Source organism: Gastrolobium bilobum, unplaced genomic scaffold (genome assembly GCF_033153095.1).
Source record: "Gastrolobium bilobum isolate Gb01-03AN ecotype WA unplaced genomic scaffold, APGP_CSIRO_Gbil_v1 utg7684, whole genome shotgun sequence".
Taxonomy (NCBI): Eukaryota; Viridiplantae; Streptophyta; class Magnoliopsida; order Fabales; family Fabaceae; genus Gastrolobium; species Gastrolobium bilobum.
Window position 1 is genome coordinate 227,846 of NW_026897041.1, and position 19,560 is coordinate 247,405.

The 19,560-nt window shown below is 30.6% G+C and overlaps 2 protein-coding genes across 2 annotated transcripts; one reads left to right on the forward strand and one right to left on the reverse strand.

Moving 5' to 3' along the window:
• Positions 1–1,807: 1,807 nt before the first annotated feature.
• Positions 1,808–3,911, forward strand: LOC133303603 (protein MOTHER of FT and TFL1). The gene is made up of 4 exons (XM_061503528.1): positions 1,808–2,017; positions 2,171–2,232; positions 2,458–2,498; positions 3,585–3,911. The coding sequence occupies exons 1-4, from the start codon at positions 1,823–1,825 to the stop codon at positions 3,803–3,805; spliced, it is 519 nt and encodes a 172-aa protein (XP_061359512.1). The 5' UTR covers positions 1,808–1,822; the 3' UTR covers positions 3,806–3,911.
• On the reverse strand, positions 2,887–12,268 carry LOC133303604 (uncharacterized). The gene is made up of 5 exons (XM_061503529.1): positions 11,540–12,268; positions 10,833–10,883; positions 8,552–8,630; positions 7,469–7,536; positions 2,887–3,012 (listed from the first exon to the last, which is right to left on the reverse strand). Exons 1-5 carry the CDS (start codon positions 11,685–11,687, stop codon positions 2,948–2,950), a joined length of 411 nt encoding a protein of 136 aa, XP_061359513.1. The 5' UTR covers positions 11,688–12,268; the 3' UTR covers positions 2,887–2,947.
• Between the last annotated feature and the right edge of the window lie 7,292 nt (positions 12,269–19,560).

Here is a 19,560-nt window from a genome sequence, read left to right on the forward strand (position 1 = left end):
TTTCAGTGGTCACAGTTATTTTTAATTTTAGTAATATATTTTTGATTTTTTTATTTTTTCCTGCTTTGTTTTTTTACGAAAAAGGATATAAAAAGAAAAGTAAAAAAGTATGGCTTTTTTAAAATCAAAATAGGTATACATTAAAAAGAAGTGTAAAAACGTAATATTATAGAGAAAATATTTATCCTTTTAAGGAATATAATTTTGTGTCATTTCATATCCTAACCGTTGATTTTTGTCAATCAACGGTTATAATTTATTGGGTCAAACCTATTAATTAATTAGTAATTCACAATAAATTACAATCTTTAATTGACAGAAATCAACTGATAGGATCTAAAATAACACAAAATATTATATCCTTTAAAAGAACAAATACTTTTTCTATTATGTAAACTTTGTAAGTGTTGTTAGAGTGAGAATTTTCTTTCTTCCTAATATTAAATGAATTACCACACAATCATGTAAAATGAGACAATAATAACCTATTTAACTAAAATTGGCGGTGGTACATGATAAACGGATAAAATATCAAACCATTAGTTTTGGTCTAATGACGAGGGATTTGAAGATGTTGTATTAGATTATATATTCAATTTTATTTTTTGAGGGTAAAACATTTGAAACGCCAAGAGGATATATATAATAAGGGTTTTTTTTGCCTGTAGTGAATGCAAATAAATTATTTGTATTGAACCCAAAACAATATTGTTTTAGGACAGAAATCAAAGTATTTTTATAATTATAATTTATTTAAAATATAACAGTCTTTATCGTTATAATTTTTTAATCATTCAATCCAAAATGACGTCAATTTGAAAGTAAATATAGATAATATATCTATACGGTAGAAACATTAAATTCATATAATATAATATAATATAATATAGGATTATATTTATCTCATTTTACATGTGAGAAACAATTTTTCTATACACACAAAAAGGGGTGGGTCTCACCATTTTTTTTTCTCTCCTCTTAACTATGGGTCCCACTTGTAATTTTATTTGTACAACATGAGGTAACTATTTTTCTACCACGTAAAAAAAATATTTCCCCATATAATGACGTAGTTTTCATTCAACCACTTTTTACAGAGACCTCATTAGCCATTTCTCACTGAATGAGTTTAAATGGCAGTGAAGAATCTTCCAGGTCATCCATGACGCTGTTCATTAAGAAACTCTTTAAACAGCCAAAACCCCCTTTGCTAATACAGACAAGTAAGAAAAGCGAGGGCCAGGGGGAGTTACAAAACAAGGCAGTATTCTGCTATTGCACAAACCACCATTGCAATCTGCACCTTCCTTCTCTGCCGTTGATTATTGCCTTGTGGACTCCACCACCACAGATTTGAAACCTTGGCGTTACAACCTGTGCTTGCTTATCTTAATTAAGCTGCATGAATCATGAATGGTTTGAACCCATTTACTGCTTTTCTGATACATATGTTGGCTGGTAGTTTCAATGGACGGAGCTGATGACGCCATTCGTCACATAGAAACAAAGGATGGCTGTTTTACCTCTATGGAACTCTACACACGTGTCAGCCATTGCTGTTCCTGATTTTGTGATGGCCCCATTAATGAAACACAGTTTCATTACACACAAAAAAATAAAATAAAATAAAAGTTACAAAATAGTGTGGCCCTGTTACTTTACCTCTGCTTTTTTAATTACACACTTTCTATATAAACCCTACTTCTTGGCACAATTGAAATTCACACAACCACCAACAACTCTGGTTTCTACACTCACTCTTTGCTTTATGCTTTCTTTGTCTCTTAACAACTCTGCTCTCTTGTGCATTGTCTTTCTGGTTATGGCTACCTCAATTGATCCACTCGTCCTTGGTCGTGTGATCGGTGATGTTGTTGACATGTTTGTTCCATCTGCTAGCATGTCTGTGTACTTTGGTGCCAAGCATGTCACCAATGGCTGTGACATCAAGCCCTCCATGGCTATTAGCCCACCTAAGTTGACTCTCACAGGCAACATGGATAACCTTTACACCTTGGTAAGTTATAACCCTTTTCTTTTCCTATTATACTCTAAGAGCCAGCTTATGGAAAGAGATCTTGCATGCATGTGGTTTTTGCTGATTTTTTATGATTTCTCATTTTTTTCCATTTTAAAATCAACTGAGTTTGTCAAGTCTATGTGCATGCAGGTTATGACAGATCCAGATGCACCGAGCCCAAGTGAACCAAGCATGCGAGAGTGGATACATTGGTTGGTGAACTTGATTTTATTCTGATTTCTTTCTCTCTCTCTTTATTTTTTCTTTGTTTCCCTTATCTTTCCTCACTTGTTTTTATCCTGATTACTTTCTCTCTTTCTTAATTCTACATTTTTTTCTTCTTCTTTATTCCCCTGTCTTTGCTTTATTTTATTTTTTCTATTTAAAAAAGATTTTAATATTTTTTTTGAACTGATCTTGCAATCTCTACTTTCCAGGATCGTTGTTGACATACCTGGTGGGACAAACCCAAACCGAGGTAATAAAAAGAACTTTTGATCTGTTTCATTATTTTTTTTATTTTTTTTTTCATATCTCATGAAATGTTGCATGACTGAGTACAATTGGGCTTTAGTTCTACTTTTTCAATTTCATGTGCAAACAATGATACTAATAATAATTTTTTTTTTAATAGTGCACACAGATTATTCTCACGTTGTTGACGTACGTGAAAAATAAATTTCATATTTTTAGTGGGTTAGCTTCGAAAGATCCACTCCACCTTACTCTTGTCTCTTGATTTCAGAAATATTTTGTTCACTGCGTCATAAACAATCCTAAAGAATCTTAGGCTTGTTTCCTTGGCAAAAATTTACATGCATGTTCTTTGACTTCTCGCATGTTTCAGATTTCTTCTGAAAAAATCACAGAATTTTAGGGTTACATCACATCCTGGCATGCCATGTTTAAATCCATCAAATGGCCCTCTCACACCTGTAATTTGTCCAAATCTGGATCCGATGTCCACCATCCTCCACGTCTCCTGCATGTGGCTGCTATTGACACGTGTCAGAATACTAAATTATTTTTTAAATTCTCAAATATTTGTTTTTTAGATTTTATTAATATGCACATAAAAATTAAATAATTATTGAATTTTAAGATTGAATTAAATAATTAAATCATTCCTAAATTAGTTATAAAGTTTTCTTTTATGCATATGAATAAATTTATTTATTTATCTTCAACCAAAAAAAATATTTATTTATCATTTTTCAATGCACGCAGCAATTTAGAAAACAGGTGTTAACCAGGGGATCTCTTGCTTTGAGATCTTCACACGTAGCTCCATGGCTTGCATAAGCATTACACTTTTCTAGGAGAACAATTCTAGAATCACACTTTTTTTTTTTTAAGTATGACTAAAAATATAAGCTTAGTTTTAGTTCTTCTCGCGTGCTCCATATTCATGCACATATATAATTATATAACATATAGGAGATTTCTTCGGTCTTCTAAAGTGAAAATCTTTTCTTTTCACAATTAATTAATTTATTTCAAAACAAATGGATAAATTTAATATAAAGTGTAGGACTAATTCAGTATTATTCTCCATTACTTTCAGGAAAAGAGATCCTTCCATATATGGGTCCGAAGCCACCGGTGGGGATACACCGCTATATATTTGTTCTGTTTCAGCAGAAAGGACCAATGGGTCCGGTGGAGCAGCCAACAGCTCGCGCCAGCTTTAACACCCGCAGCTTTGCCAGGCAAATGGATCTGGGCCTCCCTGTGGCCACTGTGTACTTCAACTCACAGAAGGAACCGGCATCTAAGAGGCGCTGAATCTTTTCGGTGACCCTCTTGGTGCTAAGCATGGGTTATGAAATATTATGCCTATATCTAATAAATATAGTAGGCTTATAAATAAATAACAGTTGAGGGTGTCTGTAGTCATAAACCTAGCTAGGGTTAGTTTGTTTGTGTGGGACATACTATTTCCCTGGCAACCTTTTTTCTATATATGCTTCTCTTCTGTTTTGTCAATAAATAATACATATAAAGTTAATTTATATGTTTTATTGTGCTCATGATTGTGTTAGTTCTGATTTCTATTCATCAGTCTATCAAGAAAAAGATAAATAACAAGATAAAAAAATAGAGACATAAACATTTATCAAAAATTAAGAAACTAGCTAGAAGTTCTTGTCTCTCTAAAGGATGACGTTTGTGGGGGAATTTCGCAATTCATTTATCTTAAATTTGAATAAAATTTATTTACCTTAAATTTGAATTGGAAAGATCCTACTTGTGCAAGTTTCGTGCAAATTTGTGCAGAGTTTCACAAAATTTGATATGATATGTTAACTAATACTTGTTTTAATATTGTTCACTTATCTATTTTAAACAATTTGAGGACAAATCTTTTGTAAGAGGAAGGGAATGATGAGAATATATAGTCCACACCTTGTAAGGGAGGGTCAAGAGATAAGTTATAACTTTTGAGCGAAACACTCAGTCTAAGGGCCAAACCATTCAAGGAGGATTTGTATAACTTATTTCAAGACTTCTACATTCAAACAGGGCAAGGAGATTTAACACAAGCCTTATTTCAAATCATTTATAATATGTATATGGCCGAAGGTTTCAAATAAACAGGCCAACATGTTTCTTTATTTTATTAATTAGATCAGAATCCAATGGGAAAACTGTATCTTTTCTTGTATTTGTTTAAAGACAAACACTAAACCCTTGTTTAAAAACATATTTAGTTGCTAAGTTAAATGCTATGCTTTATTGAATGAAAATTTGTAGATGTTATTCTTCTTTAGTTGAACTAGGTTTGTGTTGGTTAGCTAACAGTAAATTGAATTCTTATCAATCAAATTGCAAGTTTGATTGGGGCCATGTTTCATCCCCAAGCAAGGGTCATCATGACAATCACTAAGGGTTCTAGTCTAGTTGAAGATCAAGGTTAGAAGAATTTCACCATCTATTTATCATGAACTTAAAAAAAATCATCCTAGTTTTGTACGAGATTCCCACCAAGATGATTGAAAAAAACCAAAATAAAATGGAATATTGAAGAACTTGAATACACAACAGCCATAGCCCTAATACAATTTTTTTTGAAAAGTTAACTAAGTATAAGACAGTGCAATAATCAACTCCTCAAAAATTTGTTTGAAAAAGATGTTTAATGTCTTCCTATCAAACCTGTACTATTCTGATATTACTTAATATCATAATAATCACCTTTTTTAGGGGTGTGAAAAAAAAATCATAAGAACTGAACTAGATGTTAAAAAGTTAACTAAGTATAAAACAATGCAATTATCAAATCCTCGGGAAAGATTTGAAAAAGAAGCTTAAAGCCTCGATCAAACCTGTACTATTCTGATATTACTTAATATTATAATAATAATATTTTATTAGGGGTGTGAAAAAAAATCAAAATATTAAATTAGATTTTGAATTAAACTGTACTTGAAAGAACTAAATTAAAAAAAAAATATCAGTTTATAAACTGGTGATCATTGAATTAGTAAATATTATGAACCGAACTATTTTTTTATTTTATTTTTTATTTTTTTCTCTTATATATTTTTTCTCTTATTTATTTATTTTATTTTATTTTTAATCATTTATCAATTTTTTAATTTCTTGTATCATTTATACTTTTTATCTTTTTTTCAGTACTTTTTATTTAGGTTTAAAATTGATTTTAAAAATCAATTCTGAACTAGTTCTAAAACAAATTAAACTGGTTCGAAAAAATAAATTAGTTTAATTCTCTAAGCTAAATAATTTTTTTTCCTTCAGTTCAATTCGATAAAGAAAATCGAACGAAACTAAACTATACACACCCCTACATTTTACAATAAGCTCTTTAATAAAGTATCATTTAATCTAGGATACCAAAAAAAAATAAAAAATATCATTTAATCTCTAAATTGTGGGAGCATATAAACTCTACAATGAAACAATTTTTCCTCTTAGAGGAAATAAATTAAAAATAAAAAGGTGTACATAGCGCATGTTATATATGATAAGGTAGAGCTTGAAGTTGTGTGCATAACTTGGCTGATGGGGTGAATTAATAAAACTGAGGTTAACAGGATAGAATGGACTATTTGGATATCTAAAACTAGTTGTTCGCTGTAAAAGTAAACTGTAACTCTATGCCCACTTTCCATAATATATCATGGTTTTAGTACTGGAGTTGTTACTTGGAAAAATATATTTAATAATAATCATCTTATGCCTGGAACTATATATGCAAGAAATTAATTAAAAAAAAAAAAAGGTTTGCACAAAGTATTTTACAAATTTGGGGCATACATGGGTTATTCTAAAGAACTCAGAAGAGTGAATCGACGGTGGAGGAATCACAACGTCTACAGGTTGTAATGACTGGAAAACATCACTATGTAGACCTTATATATATATATATATATATATATATATATATATATATATATGGGGTTTGATTTTCTCATGTTAAATGAGAATTCAATTCTCATGTTGTAGAGATAAAAAGCATGTGGACTCATGTGTTAGAAAAAATTATATGTAGGACCCATGTCAGCACGGAAATCGAAGGGTGTGTAGGAAAATTTGAATTCTCATGTTAAATGAGAATTATAAAACCCTATATATATATATATATATGGAGAAACATCCGTTTATAATTTTTTTTTACAAATTACATTAAGTATGACCGGTCATATTTAGTATAGTTTGTAAACAAAAAATTTATAAATATAACTTTTTCATATATATATATATGGGATTTTATAATTTTCATTTAACATGAGAATTGGAATTTTTCTACACACCCTTCGATTTCTGTGCTGATATGGGTCTTACATATAATTTTTTTCTAACATACGGGTCTCACATGTTTTTTTTGTCTCTACAACATAAGATTTTAATTCTCATTTAACATTAGAATTATAAAACCTATATATATATATATATATATATATATATGGGGAATGATTCGTTTACAAACTTTTTTTACAAATTTTTGCAAATTACACTATATACTCCCGGAAGCACATAATGTAATCTAGTGTATTTCTGAAAATACATAGTATAGTTTGTAAACAAAAAATTTATAAATATAACCCTCTCATATATATATATATATATATATATATATATATATATATATATATATATATATATTTGATAAACATGTATCCTCTACGGGAGACAGTTTTATTCGGGGCGGGTATAGAATTAAGGCTTTAAACCCCTTCCAAAGATGGTACTGGAAAGAATCAAACACATGCTCTTAATTACTCCCACCTGCTCAGCTTCTATACGCCAACTGAGCTACAGAGAATCCATATATATATATATATATATATATATATATATATATATATATATATATATATATATATATATATATATATATATATATATTCATTGCATGTTTTTTCTACTAATTTATTTTTCTCTCATTTTTCAAACAATGAAGGGGAGAGAGATGAAACATACCTTTCAGAGTCTTAATGTGACCATGTTGTAAATAATCTGAGCACAGGGATTTCTTTAATATGCACAAGCTGTAAGTCAATTAGAACATCACATTATCTAATATAAATTCTGGATAGTTTCAATTAGAAGGTTATGAGAAATAGTGATAATATTAATATGTGAAATATACTTTGAGAGCATAGGACGGGTGGTAATTCACAAGCTGCCCAAAAACAAAAAACAAAAAAATGTAAGATCATGAGAGTTAATTTATAAAAAATTTGCCATCCAGTGATCATATATTCACGGGGGAGGGTTATAGTTATAAACTTTTTTGTTTACAAACTCTTACAAACTACACTATCTTCTCCCGGAAGAACATTAGTCATAGTGTAGTTTGTAAAAGAAGTTTGTAAACGAATCCTTCTCCATATTCATATAGGTAAAAAATGTTTAACTTAGTGTCTATTTAGATTAACTTATTTTTATATACAAAAAAAAAAGATTAACTTATTTTATATTAACTTAATTTATGTTCAAAATAACTTAAAAATTTATTCAAGGAAATGTTTTGAAAAAAGATTTTCCAAAAACAAATCAAAATGTGTAGTTAATGTGAGACAACCCTTTGTTATGTCTAGTTATCCCTTTAGTTTTAGAGAAACTTGCAAGAAGAAATTGGGGGAAAAGTTTGGCTATAGCTGGATCAGTAAATGACTGTTCCAAAAACCATTTAAAAGATATAAGATTTGAAAGTGTAAAATGGGCTAAAATAACTAATGATTTAAAGGAATATAACACTAAGTAAAACTAAAAAAGAAGAAAAATATCGCATTCTATATAAGAATTAGGGAATTCATTTCAGTAAACAATTCTAAAATTTATGAAGGTTAAATTAATCCAAACAAAGGTAGCAAGTGGTCAGAAACGTGTGTAATATAATAAGCAAGACTTGATGAAGATCATAGCTACTATATAAGATCTAACAGAACCAATGAGTTGTGGGAATTTCTTATTTTCTCCCATCTTCTCAGTGCAAGATGAATTAAAATATATTTTTTTTTTTCATTTTTAATAGATGCAGAAACATTAAACTGAACTTACCATCGGGAAATCGGATGGTTTTCTTGATTCCCTTTTGCCAGCAAGCATCTACTTGAAGGTTCCCGATGATGCAACATCCCTTTGGTTGGAACAAGGGTTACACTTAGACCACGAGAGAGATTTGAGAATGATGATCAATACTCAAAAATTGAGATCTTGATCTTCATTTCAATTTTTCTTGAAATCAGGTTATGAATCTTGAATTCGCGAAAACTAGAGGAGTATCATTGATTTCTTGTTAGAAGAACTTTCATCCTGTCACTAGATGGACTCTCAATATTGTTACCATCTCTCTCTCAAGGCTATGTTTGGTTATTTCGAGGGGAATGATTCATTTTATTGTACAAATTTTAATGGGCTTGGGCCTATATTCAGATTAGTCGGTGCAAATAATGACCGGATAATAGACGGTATATCAAAAAAAGACACGAATCATGACTAAGATGAAGCTTGGGTAAATTAAGTGGAGGTCCGTACCAACTAATGTTAGAGAATTTGCTTTGATAAAGAGATCTGGTGTGAATTTTATACAAATATTGATAATGGCTTATTATGCCTTGAGTGAAATGAGCATAAAACGAATTTAAATTGGACTAATCAAATAATTAATGAAGTGATTGAAAAAAAAAGCATAAAACTATTGTGATGTAATGGAAAAATCAAATATTTTTTTTTAACTTATGTTGTTTAAATGTTTAAGTTTTTTAGTTTGATTCCTGATAGTGTTTTCTATTAGTAGGTGATTGTGACATTTCATTGAGATTTTTGATATGACCTCAAAATAGACTTTTTTTATAAAAAGGAAAAAAGAAAGCAACTATAATTGTTTTGGATGGGGTCACAGGTTTAAACCTCATTATTCCTATTGTATAAAAAATAAAAAACTTCAAAGATATCAAATTCTTTTATTATGTTCTCATTTCAGTATTGTATAGATTCATGTGACATAAAAGCCTTTGGGGGTAAGTTTTTGATGAAAAGTGCAGGTGACTTATAAGCGGTTAATAGTTAGTTAGTGATGCAAGTGCAAATAACTTCCGTATATTACATTCAAGCTATGATAATGTTATTGTAAGTTGTAACCAAAATAAATAAAAAAATCAAATAATTATAAATGATACATTATGTCATCAAATTCTGAATCTTAAAAGGAACCAAATAAATTAATTTCAACCATAACATGAATATCAAGGTTCTCAATACTAACTATTAAAGGAAATAGATCTACAATAAAGTTAAGTTCTATGGTTTGGACTAATTAAGTAAAGCTTGATTGATGTCATCAAACTCTGCTTTGTGACAAGGTAGGTCGACTCAGGGGATAATAGACCCAATCTAGGTCCCAGAGATCTAGAGACCGGGGGGGGGGGGGCGACCCCTCTGGTTTTTGGGCGATAAGCTTACTGTGTCGTGGTCAGTTGATCTTCCTATATACTTGCAAATTAATTCCTTGGGTGTTTGTAGGGTATGAATCTCATCTAATAAGGATATACGATTTTTTTTAGGGCAGGATGTACGATTTTTTGTTGTTGTAAGTTACAGGAAATAGAACACACAACCACACCACTAGGCTAGCCCTAGTGGTTAGCAGGATGTACGATTTAAATGATAGAAAAGTTGAATTTTTTTAGCTCCATCGATCCTTCCTTTTCCTTTTAAGAAACCGTATGTTGTGCGTTATAAACATGTGTGACTTATTAAATTTTTGAAGTTTAATCAGGGCTTGTGATGATCTGTTGAATATTCCTTCTTGTTATATTATCTAAGTAAAACAAATTAATATCTTCAAATTGCAGCATATATAAGAAGCCAAACTGCAAGTGAGCTGAAACACTAACCAGCTACCTCACTAAAATGCATCATAAACTTTTTTATTATGATTCGGTACTACTCTTTATAGCCGTTTTTTTAATGTAGATTTGCATCCAAAAGAAAGGAATAAAAAATAAAATATTATGCATAGCTGCAGATAGGAATGCTAACAGATGCCTTTTCACATTCTCTTTTTAACACTCATTTTATTATAGGGTAGATTTTCATGTAGCCCTCCCTAAATGGCCTGAATTCACTCTCTATTGGTAAAGTCCACATGTAAATTCACTCAATAATAAGAAATATATATATATATATATATATATATATATATATATATATATATATATAAAAAGAGGGTAAAAAAATGTGTTATTAACATTTCTCTAACCATAATTCAGCTTAAGCAAGGTTTTGAGTTCAAATCTTTGTGAATGCAAAAATTTTCTTTTGGGAGAGCTAACCGCACCATGATGTGAATGTTCCCAGCTCGAACAGGATTGCATCCCGTGAAAGATATCTGTGATTTATCAAAAAAAAAAAAAACATTTCTCTAACCATGTATACAAAAGATTAAAAAAAAACTAAAATAACTAATTCATCATAGTAGACCCGCGCATGAACAAAAGATTATATATTTATGAGGACCGACACATATAAATACATTTAATTTAAAATTAACAATCTTCTTTCTTTAGAGATTTCAAATCTTCTTTCTTTAGAGATTTCAAATCTTCAAATATCGTTCATTCATACTAACAATGAAATTCTCATCAGCCAACATTATACAGTGAAGTATAACAAACATACGGTATCAATTCTGATTAACATTACAATATCAAGAACATATTTAACGCAAATAATAAAAATTTAGCCAAATGAATGTTAATTTCTTTTCTTAAAATAACTTACCGTGGTTAATTTATTCATCAAAATCAGGAGATAATTATAAATCGATGAACGTTTCGTTTATCCACTCATAAAAATTAGAAAATTGATAAACAAATCAGAAATAATATAAATCACTTCTCTCAGAGAAAATTCATTGATATTATGAAGTGGGTTTTAAATATGAGATCATTATATTTGATCACTACATACTATTCATGGTTAATATATATGAACGACAATTTTCCCAGTGATGCAAAGTTTGTCGGGAAAGAGTTTTTCACGTACCATAAAGAAGATAACGCAACATATATTGGCTAGATCGATCATCGATGATGAGAATTGTAGATTTTCGTGCTAAACCTTGTACAGCAAACAATTCTTGCAAGAAACTCAATTTCGCTGCTTGTCCGACCTTGAGAATTATTATAGACATGATGGTGCAACCCTTAATAATTTAACAAAAAGAATAAGGGTAAAGATTTGAAGTACTTAAGAATTTTTTTAGTATTTCTTCACCTCGCACGTTAAAAGCTTTTGTACCTATTGTTATTTGTTTTATTCATTTTTACGGAAAACTTGTATATTTTTTTGTGTCCAATCTTTCCCTGTAAAGTGAGATATATAATTATATAGATATCATTTGATCGATTCCATTAAATTATCAATCTTAAAACTTGTAAGTGTACTATTTAAAGAAAAATTATTATATATACATGGAAGAAAAAATATTAAGAAACCAGTTCAAACCTTAAGAAAGATCTCCCTACATTAAGAAAACAAAACCAATATAAAGAAGAAGATATAATAACCACCTAATAGCTAGGAAGAGAAGGTGAAAAATAATTGCCCTATTCTTTAGTTTGATATCATATATATATATATAATATTGGTAAGGACTCAAGGTCGAACAGACAACGAGATAAAGATTAATCCAGCAAAAGAATGTTCACTTGACAAAGGAAAGCATGGAAATCACTCACCGTAAGCCTTTGCACTGCTTCGTTCATGATGGTGTTGAATGTAAAAGGGTGAAGGGTGAAGGGTGATGGAAATAGAATAGGTGGAAAAATATGCAAAGGAGGGTTAGCTTTGCAGTGAGGAATGAAGGCACATGTTGTGGATATTTATTAATGTGCACTGAGAGAGAGATATATCTATCAGATCGACTAACCAGCAACATATATTGACTTTCAGGTATCTGTCCCTGTGTAACAAAGGAGATGCATATATGCGAAATAGTTGTGAGAGAGAGAAAGACACAGATAAAAGGGGTAGATACAAGAATTTCAAGACGTTGAAGAGTAAACGAAGGGAACTATTTGTTTTTCAACCACCTACTAGGCTACCACCTAGCTAGTTGGAGTTATGCTATCCAAACAATTCTATATATATAACCCAATTCTTTTTATTTTTTTTCCCCGCTCTAGATTTTACCTAATCGATGTCCATTTTCTTTTAGGGATAAATAAATCTCATGTTGTAGGAATAGTCATCTTTTATGTTAGTGAGAGCTCGATTTTCGTGTTAATATTTTCTTTCATTTTTCTTTTTTATTTAAACTAGTGAACCTACTTGATTATGTGTGTAGGAGAAAAGCTCCTCTCATGTTACATGAGAAAATGCAACCCCTTTCTATTATGCATAAAATCAGTATATAATTCAATAATTTGTATGTTGAATTTTTTTTCCCTCCCCCTGTTTTCTATATATGTACTTTTCCTGTTAAATAAATTTATTGAGTATTATTTCCGTTCATCTCTTGTGCTCGTTTTGGGTGCGAATTTTATTCGAATTTTGGTTTGGTAATAGTGGCATAATTTTTTTTTATTGGTACTATAAATATTTAAATATACATGGATTGAGCTATATGCTAACATACTTCACATTTTCAAATTAAAAAACAATACACTTAATCGTGCAATTAGTACTAACGTTTACTTTTGAGTAATCCACCAATATGCTACATTAAGCATGCATCATGATATGTTAAAAGAATTTTACATAATGTAGCAATAATACAGGAACCAATTAGACGCATTGCTTATCTTTATTTTTCTGGTACACAACATTCCTTATCTTTAGATACGTAAACATAACCAATTGCGCATTTACATTTTACACTATCAGCAATATTCATGTTAATCAATTATATGAACACGTAATTAATAAATCATCGCACATCATGTCATATAACATCAAACTTATATAATTGGAAAAAAAAAACCTTATATAAGTTGGAACTAATTCAACCTAGTGACTGTTTGGATCCTCTTATTTTTAGCTTTTCTTCTCCTTATAAGAGAAACTAGACCAAACAGGTTTTGAGAAAAGCTCTTATAATGAAAAGTTTATTTTTATATAATGAAAAAAAAAGACGAAAGGTAAAAGCTTTTAGGAAGAGCTTTTAATTTTTTAAGCTTTTATCAGTTTTTCTTGAATTATGTGTTTTTTTTGTAGGGAAAAGTGTTTATCCTTTTAAATGACACAACTTATATCATTTCACTCTCACAAAGAGGTGGGACCCACACCTTTATTTTTTTGGTCAACTCTCTCTCCTACTTTATCTATCTTTTTCTTTCTCTTAAAATGACACAACTTTATATCCTTTAAAATGACACACACTTTACCCTTTTTTGTAAATGAAGAGTCATGGAGACGGAGAGAAAGGGTTTTCTTGAAATATGCATGTGTTTTTAAGTAACTTTTAAACTAAATTTTTTATGTAATAACCAAATATCTTTTAGCTTTAGCTTAAAAGTAGTTTCTAGCTTAAAAAAAAGATGATCCAAATGGTCTCTTAATGATTTGAATATTTTGGTGAATAACAAATCTTATATTATGCTTGATCAGTCCAAAATATGTTGGTAAAGTGAGTTCATAGTTGAGTCTGATCAGGTGATCTGATGTAGGATGGTTGCGCTAATGCTTGAGATCTTTGCTTGACTGGGACAAATGACAGGAGCTATCTGCAAGACACTTCGATGCTCAAATCAGTATTTGATCAATGAGCTAATTAATAATAATGGAGAAAATGATTATATCTGGACTTTGAGCCTTCTTTTTATAGTGATGGCATGATCTGTTAGGAATGTGGCTTCCATATTCAAGAAGGCAAATGAATTGAGTATTACAAGATTTTCGCAAAATCCCCCTTCTTGTTTCTAAATTAACATTTTATAGAAACTTTGACATATGATAAGCTTATAAATATACTCAAGCAATTAATAATACACAATATACCACATATACTCAAGCAATTAATAATACACAATATACCACAATGATACCAACTATACTAGCACATATATAATATCAAAGAAGCAACTAAATTGTTAGAAATAAAAAGTTTAGAGTTTAGACTATAGAGAATTGCAAACACAATATATCCTGGTTCGGTCATCACCACATGTGACATACATCTAGACTGAAACCGCTCGATCAACTAACGGTCAAGCTTTAGGGGTGCTTGAAAAACAACTAAAATTTTCAAGCTTTCGGGTACTTGGAAACCTTACAACCTCCAAGTTTACGGGTACTTGTAAACCTTACACTTCACTTCAAATTTACTTAGGTATTTGGTGACTTCTCTAATTCATGGGTTTCACTACCCTCTCAATTCAATAATACAAAAAGAAGTGGTTGGAAATAAATATACATTCTCAAAGTGTGGATATACAACTTGAAGCACTATAGGTATATGAATTTTCACAATATGAGCTCAAATATGTGTAATCTTTGAAAGATACAAAATGATATGCAAATAATAGTGTAAAAGCTCTTAAATCATCCTTAAAATGTGTAGGAATAGTGATCAATTAGTTTTAGGGCTATGGGGAATGTATATATAGTGATTTTACCAAAAATTAGTTGTTTATAGCCATTTCCTAACCCTGTTAAAGGTTGGAAATTTGACAAGAAGAAATTTATTTTATATTTTGGGTATAACTTGATCTATTCTTATCGGATTGATGTGATCTTGGTCTTGTTGGAAAGATAAAAGAGAGATCTACAATTTCTATGCAGAACACAAGATCCAAATCCATCATCTTGGATACGAAAAATTGGCTGGAAGACAGCATCAGGGAGATTTTGACTTGATATGAAAGATCTTGTTTCAAAATGGATTTCAATCACTTTTTATGAAAGATCTTGACTTGATAAATATGTTTTGAAGTTATAAAATATGTCAAGAATCTTTTCCATAGGTTTTTCAAATTATTTCAAGTATCTAAAGGTCGTGGATTATATAATTTGAAAAATACATATACAAATATACTTTGAGAAAAACTTTGAGATCGCGCATATACCCTTATTATCATATCTAAGTCCTAAAAGTGTATTCTAATAAGGAAATGGACTTAGCTTGTTGCATTTAATCTTGGATATCGATTCTTCACTTGAGCTGGATGCTTTGACTTGTATGGAAATAGTTGGACTTGATCTCCTTGAAAATTGTTCATGGTTTGTTGCCTTTGATCATAGTTTTGCTTTTCCTTTTATTCCTTTTTGCTCTTGGTCAATTGCTAGCTTTCTTCATAACTCATCCATGTTCTCGCCACTTTAATATCTCATTACTCTTCTTGTGTGGCAATAATGTATTTTCAATCTTCACACATGATTGATGCTTTTTGCTCTTGATCAATGTCATTGTCTTTTTGTTGTCACCTCTTTACTATCATCAAAACATAACTTTGTATCTACATGATCTGTGTATGCTGTCTTAGTATGAAGACATTCAATCTTATTAGTGGGTTCAAGATGCTCGTGTAGCCTATCTCATTTACGAGATACTTGTTTGGGCTATGCTATGTAGATCTAGCTGGAACCTTGTGTTTGTTCTTCAACCATTGGCTGATGAGGAGGCCTAAGAACTTTGTGCTGCTATTGTTAGAATATGTGGGATTACTCCTTAAGTTTTTATTATTGAGTCTCTTGGGCAGTAAAATGGGTTGGACCCTCTATCCCACTTAGTATGAGTTCAGATGAATATTGTTCCAAATTGAGGGAGAAAAGTCAGTTTGAAATCATGAGACCCAACAAACATTTTCATCCCTATGCATACAAAATGTCTTCAATACTGTGGTATTGAAAATTTATTACATCTTTTATTAAAATTGAAAAATGTAATATAACCTATTTTACCTATTTTACCTATCCTTTTATGACTAATATCACTTAAGTGTAATTTTTTCCTATTTTTAATAAAGAATTACTAGTCGTGCATATGACCATGAGCCATGCATTAATAGTGCATCGCTCTCAGGTTTCTCTAAGGGTGTGTTTGTTTGGAGGAATCTGATGAGATAGATAGGCATTGGAGAAGTAGGATTGTAGGGTGAACTTGTTTGGTTGAACCGTTTCCAATATTTGCCTACCTAAATCAGTATTCCAGCTTACCAATTTGCATGTTTATTGGACCAAGATAGATGGCCACATATTCCCACTTGAGATGTGGTATTGTGGGTTGTCTACCTAAATGGTCACATTGGGCAATAATCAGATGACGAGCGTACCCTTGCTAGAGCGCGTGAAAGTGAATTTTTTTTAAAAACAGGATTATTTTTGTAATAGCAACTTTTTTTCCATCTATATTTTACCTAAAATCAAACATAGACTTTATAAAATTTACCTAATTTTCCCGGTAAATTTTTTTCCAACTAAACAACTTTTTTTATATTTTCCTACCAAACTCATTTTCCAACCATTTTCCTAGTAATAACATTTCCCTATTATTCATAAACGCCCCCTAAGAACTTTCACTTAGGCCTTTGCATTACAGCACACACAAAAACATACGTTGCAACATGGGCAATCGATAATTCTTTTAGCATTTTCTATTCATGAATGCATACTGGAATCCTAAATTCATAAGTCAAAACCACTTTATCGACTTCTAAACATTGAAAAACCTCAACAATCATCAAAATTTCAACGAAAAACGTCATTGCTACAACATTGGATTATCATCAATAGAAAACAACGAATCCTTTAACTTGGTTCTGATATACTTTGTTCACTCAAATACATATATGTTCAACAGTCACAAGCAATATTGTCAAAATCGAGTTTCTACGTATAAACGAAAGGGTATGATAGAAACGTAAATTGTAGAAATGACACGAAACATAAAGTTTCTATTACTTAAGGTCAAGAATCAACAAAATTAATTTTATATATATAGAGAGAGAGAGAAAAAAGTGTTTGTCCTTTTAAATGACACAACTTGTGTCATTTCACTCTCACAAAGAGGTGAGACCCACATCTTTATTTTTTTTGGTCAACTCTCTCTCCCCCTTTATCTATCTCTTTCTCTCACTTAAAATGACACAACTTTACATCCTTTAAACACACATTTTTCCCACACATATATATATATATATATATGCATATAAAAAAATCACATAACTCACTACTCAAAATGCAATGAACAACTTCATATTTAAAATATATAAGTCATATAACTATATAAGACATAAGTCAAACATATAAAAAAGAGTTTAACAACTCCTATAACTAAGTTTCAAAACATCAAAAGAATAAAGTTTAATAACTTCTAAATTATATCAATTTATTCAAATCAAACACATTATTTTGCATCAGTTGCATGTCCTCAATGTCCTCTTCTCTTGTTCCTATAACAAGTTTATTTGCAATAAAACGTAATAGAATGATTCAAAACTTACCTCAGCTTGGTACTCAAACTTTTTACCAGTGACTTCACCCTCTTTTTTCTCTGCAACAGCGACCTCGCGCGAGAGTTTTTTTTTCCAGATAGCTAGAAGAAAATACTATGCATTTTGATTTGGGAAAAATGGAAATAGGATTTTATTAAAAAAAAAAAAAAACCCAGATAATGGGTTAAAAGTTGACCCGATATTTTTTTTGTATAAAACCTGGTTCATTTTTTTGTTTAAATAAAAACATAGAAACTTGCATTTTTATCATTTTTACACAGAGTTTTTACTGAGTAGAGTTTTTACTTGCATTTTGAACATGTATCACTTCAGTAAGTTTTTACGTTTTTACACTAATTTTTTACAATAATAATCACAAGTCTCGTATCCTATGATTCCAATCCATGAAATTTATTATAGAAACCCAATATATATTTCTTACCCTTTTCTTTCTATCACATACACTTTCTGATGGTGCATGGTTGTAGGAAAACATAATGGCAGAGACAGCGTTTGAACATTATATTCAACTTTCATCAAATTGATAGTTATTGATAGCTAGTCAACTTCTTATAATAATTAATAGGACCTTTGTTTTATTATGAAGAATATTTCTGAAGCAGCTTGAGATATAATTATCTCTGTCTATCCAAAAATTACGTCGTTTTGATTATTTATTTCCTTATATTAATTTATTCACCTTTGAATGATTATGATTTCATTTTTCTCTCGCTTCATTTATCACCATTGATCCATCTTTGTACGGTTATGATTTAGTAACTAGAGATAAAATTATCTCAAACAACTTGAGAAACGATAAGCCCTACATAAAATACATATATCACATCAGACATTTGAGTCAATTTTACTAACTGCATGCAGTTGTCTATGAAAATGTTTATGCAGAAAAACCTAATCTTAATCACATTCAAATAAGAGAGATTCTTATAGGTATACTCGGACAACTCTTTTACATATTGTGCCAGTGAGCTTCATTATCTTTCGCTGTCCATAAGCTAACAATGGTTAATAATGAAAATTGATTTAGATTTCCCTTTTGGTATTTTATTAAAACCTTATGTTACTAAAGATGTTTATTCCCAGGCTCACTTTGGAGCTTGTCCCCGCATCTGCATCTCTGATCTGTTTGTGGGGTCTTGGCATATTCTCCCAAACCTAGTATTTTGATTCTCACCTAAGTGTACGTACATTTTATTCTTGTATTTCTACGTTTATCTTTATTTATTTATTTATTTATTTTGGTTGAAATTAGCTTCCCATGATGGAACGGGTATCAGTGTCAACGTTGGAGCTGGGCTTTGTTGTTCCACCTAATCACGGTAGCGGTTTTTCCACGTTTCTTTTGTGTTTCTTACTTTCTTTGCTTGCTTTGACTAAGAGTAAATCACGAGTTTCCGATTTTTAATTCAAACGTTGTAAATTTTGTTTTTCTTTTTCTTTTAGTGACATAACACAAGTAAACTTAATGAAGTAATAGATACTGGTCTTAAGATCCAAAGGGTCTGTTCTCTGTTGTGGTCCAGGCCACATGAAGCCCCAAAGGAACACCAGAGATTATTATGAGACCAGTTAAAGTCCAGTGACTCTCCAGACCCGAAGATGCAAGAGCAA

What these genes read in the sequence shown, in the direction of transcription:
- LOC133303603 (XM_061503528.1), top strand. Translation starts at nt 1,823, where the DNA reads ATGGCTACCTCAATTGATCCACTCGTCCTTGGTCGTGTGATCGGTGAT. An exon ending in ATGCGAGAGTGGATACATTG is followed by an intron (nt 2,233 to 2,457) that starts GTTGGTGAACTT and finishes TCTACTTTCCAG; the next exon opens with GATCGTTGTTGACATACCTG. An exon ending in TGGGACAAACCCAAACCGAG is followed by an intron (nt 2,499 to 3,584) that starts GTAATAAAAAGA and finishes CATTACTTTCAG; the next exon opens with GAAAAGAGATCCTTCCATAT.
- LOC133303604 (XM_061503529.1), bottom strand. Translation starts at nt 11,687, where the DNA reads ATGTCTATAATAATTCTCAAGGTCGGACAAGCAGCGAAATTGAGTTTC. An exon ending in CTGGGAACATTCACATCATG is followed by an intron (nt 8,631 to 10,832) that starts GTGCGGTTAGCT and finishes TTCCAACCAAAG; the next exon opens with GGATGTTGCATCATCGGGAA. An exon ending in TCACATTAAGACTCTGAAAG is followed by an intron (nt 3,013 to 7,468) that starts GTATGTTTCATC and finishes TGTCAATAGCAG; the next exon opens with CCACATGCAGGAGACGTGGA.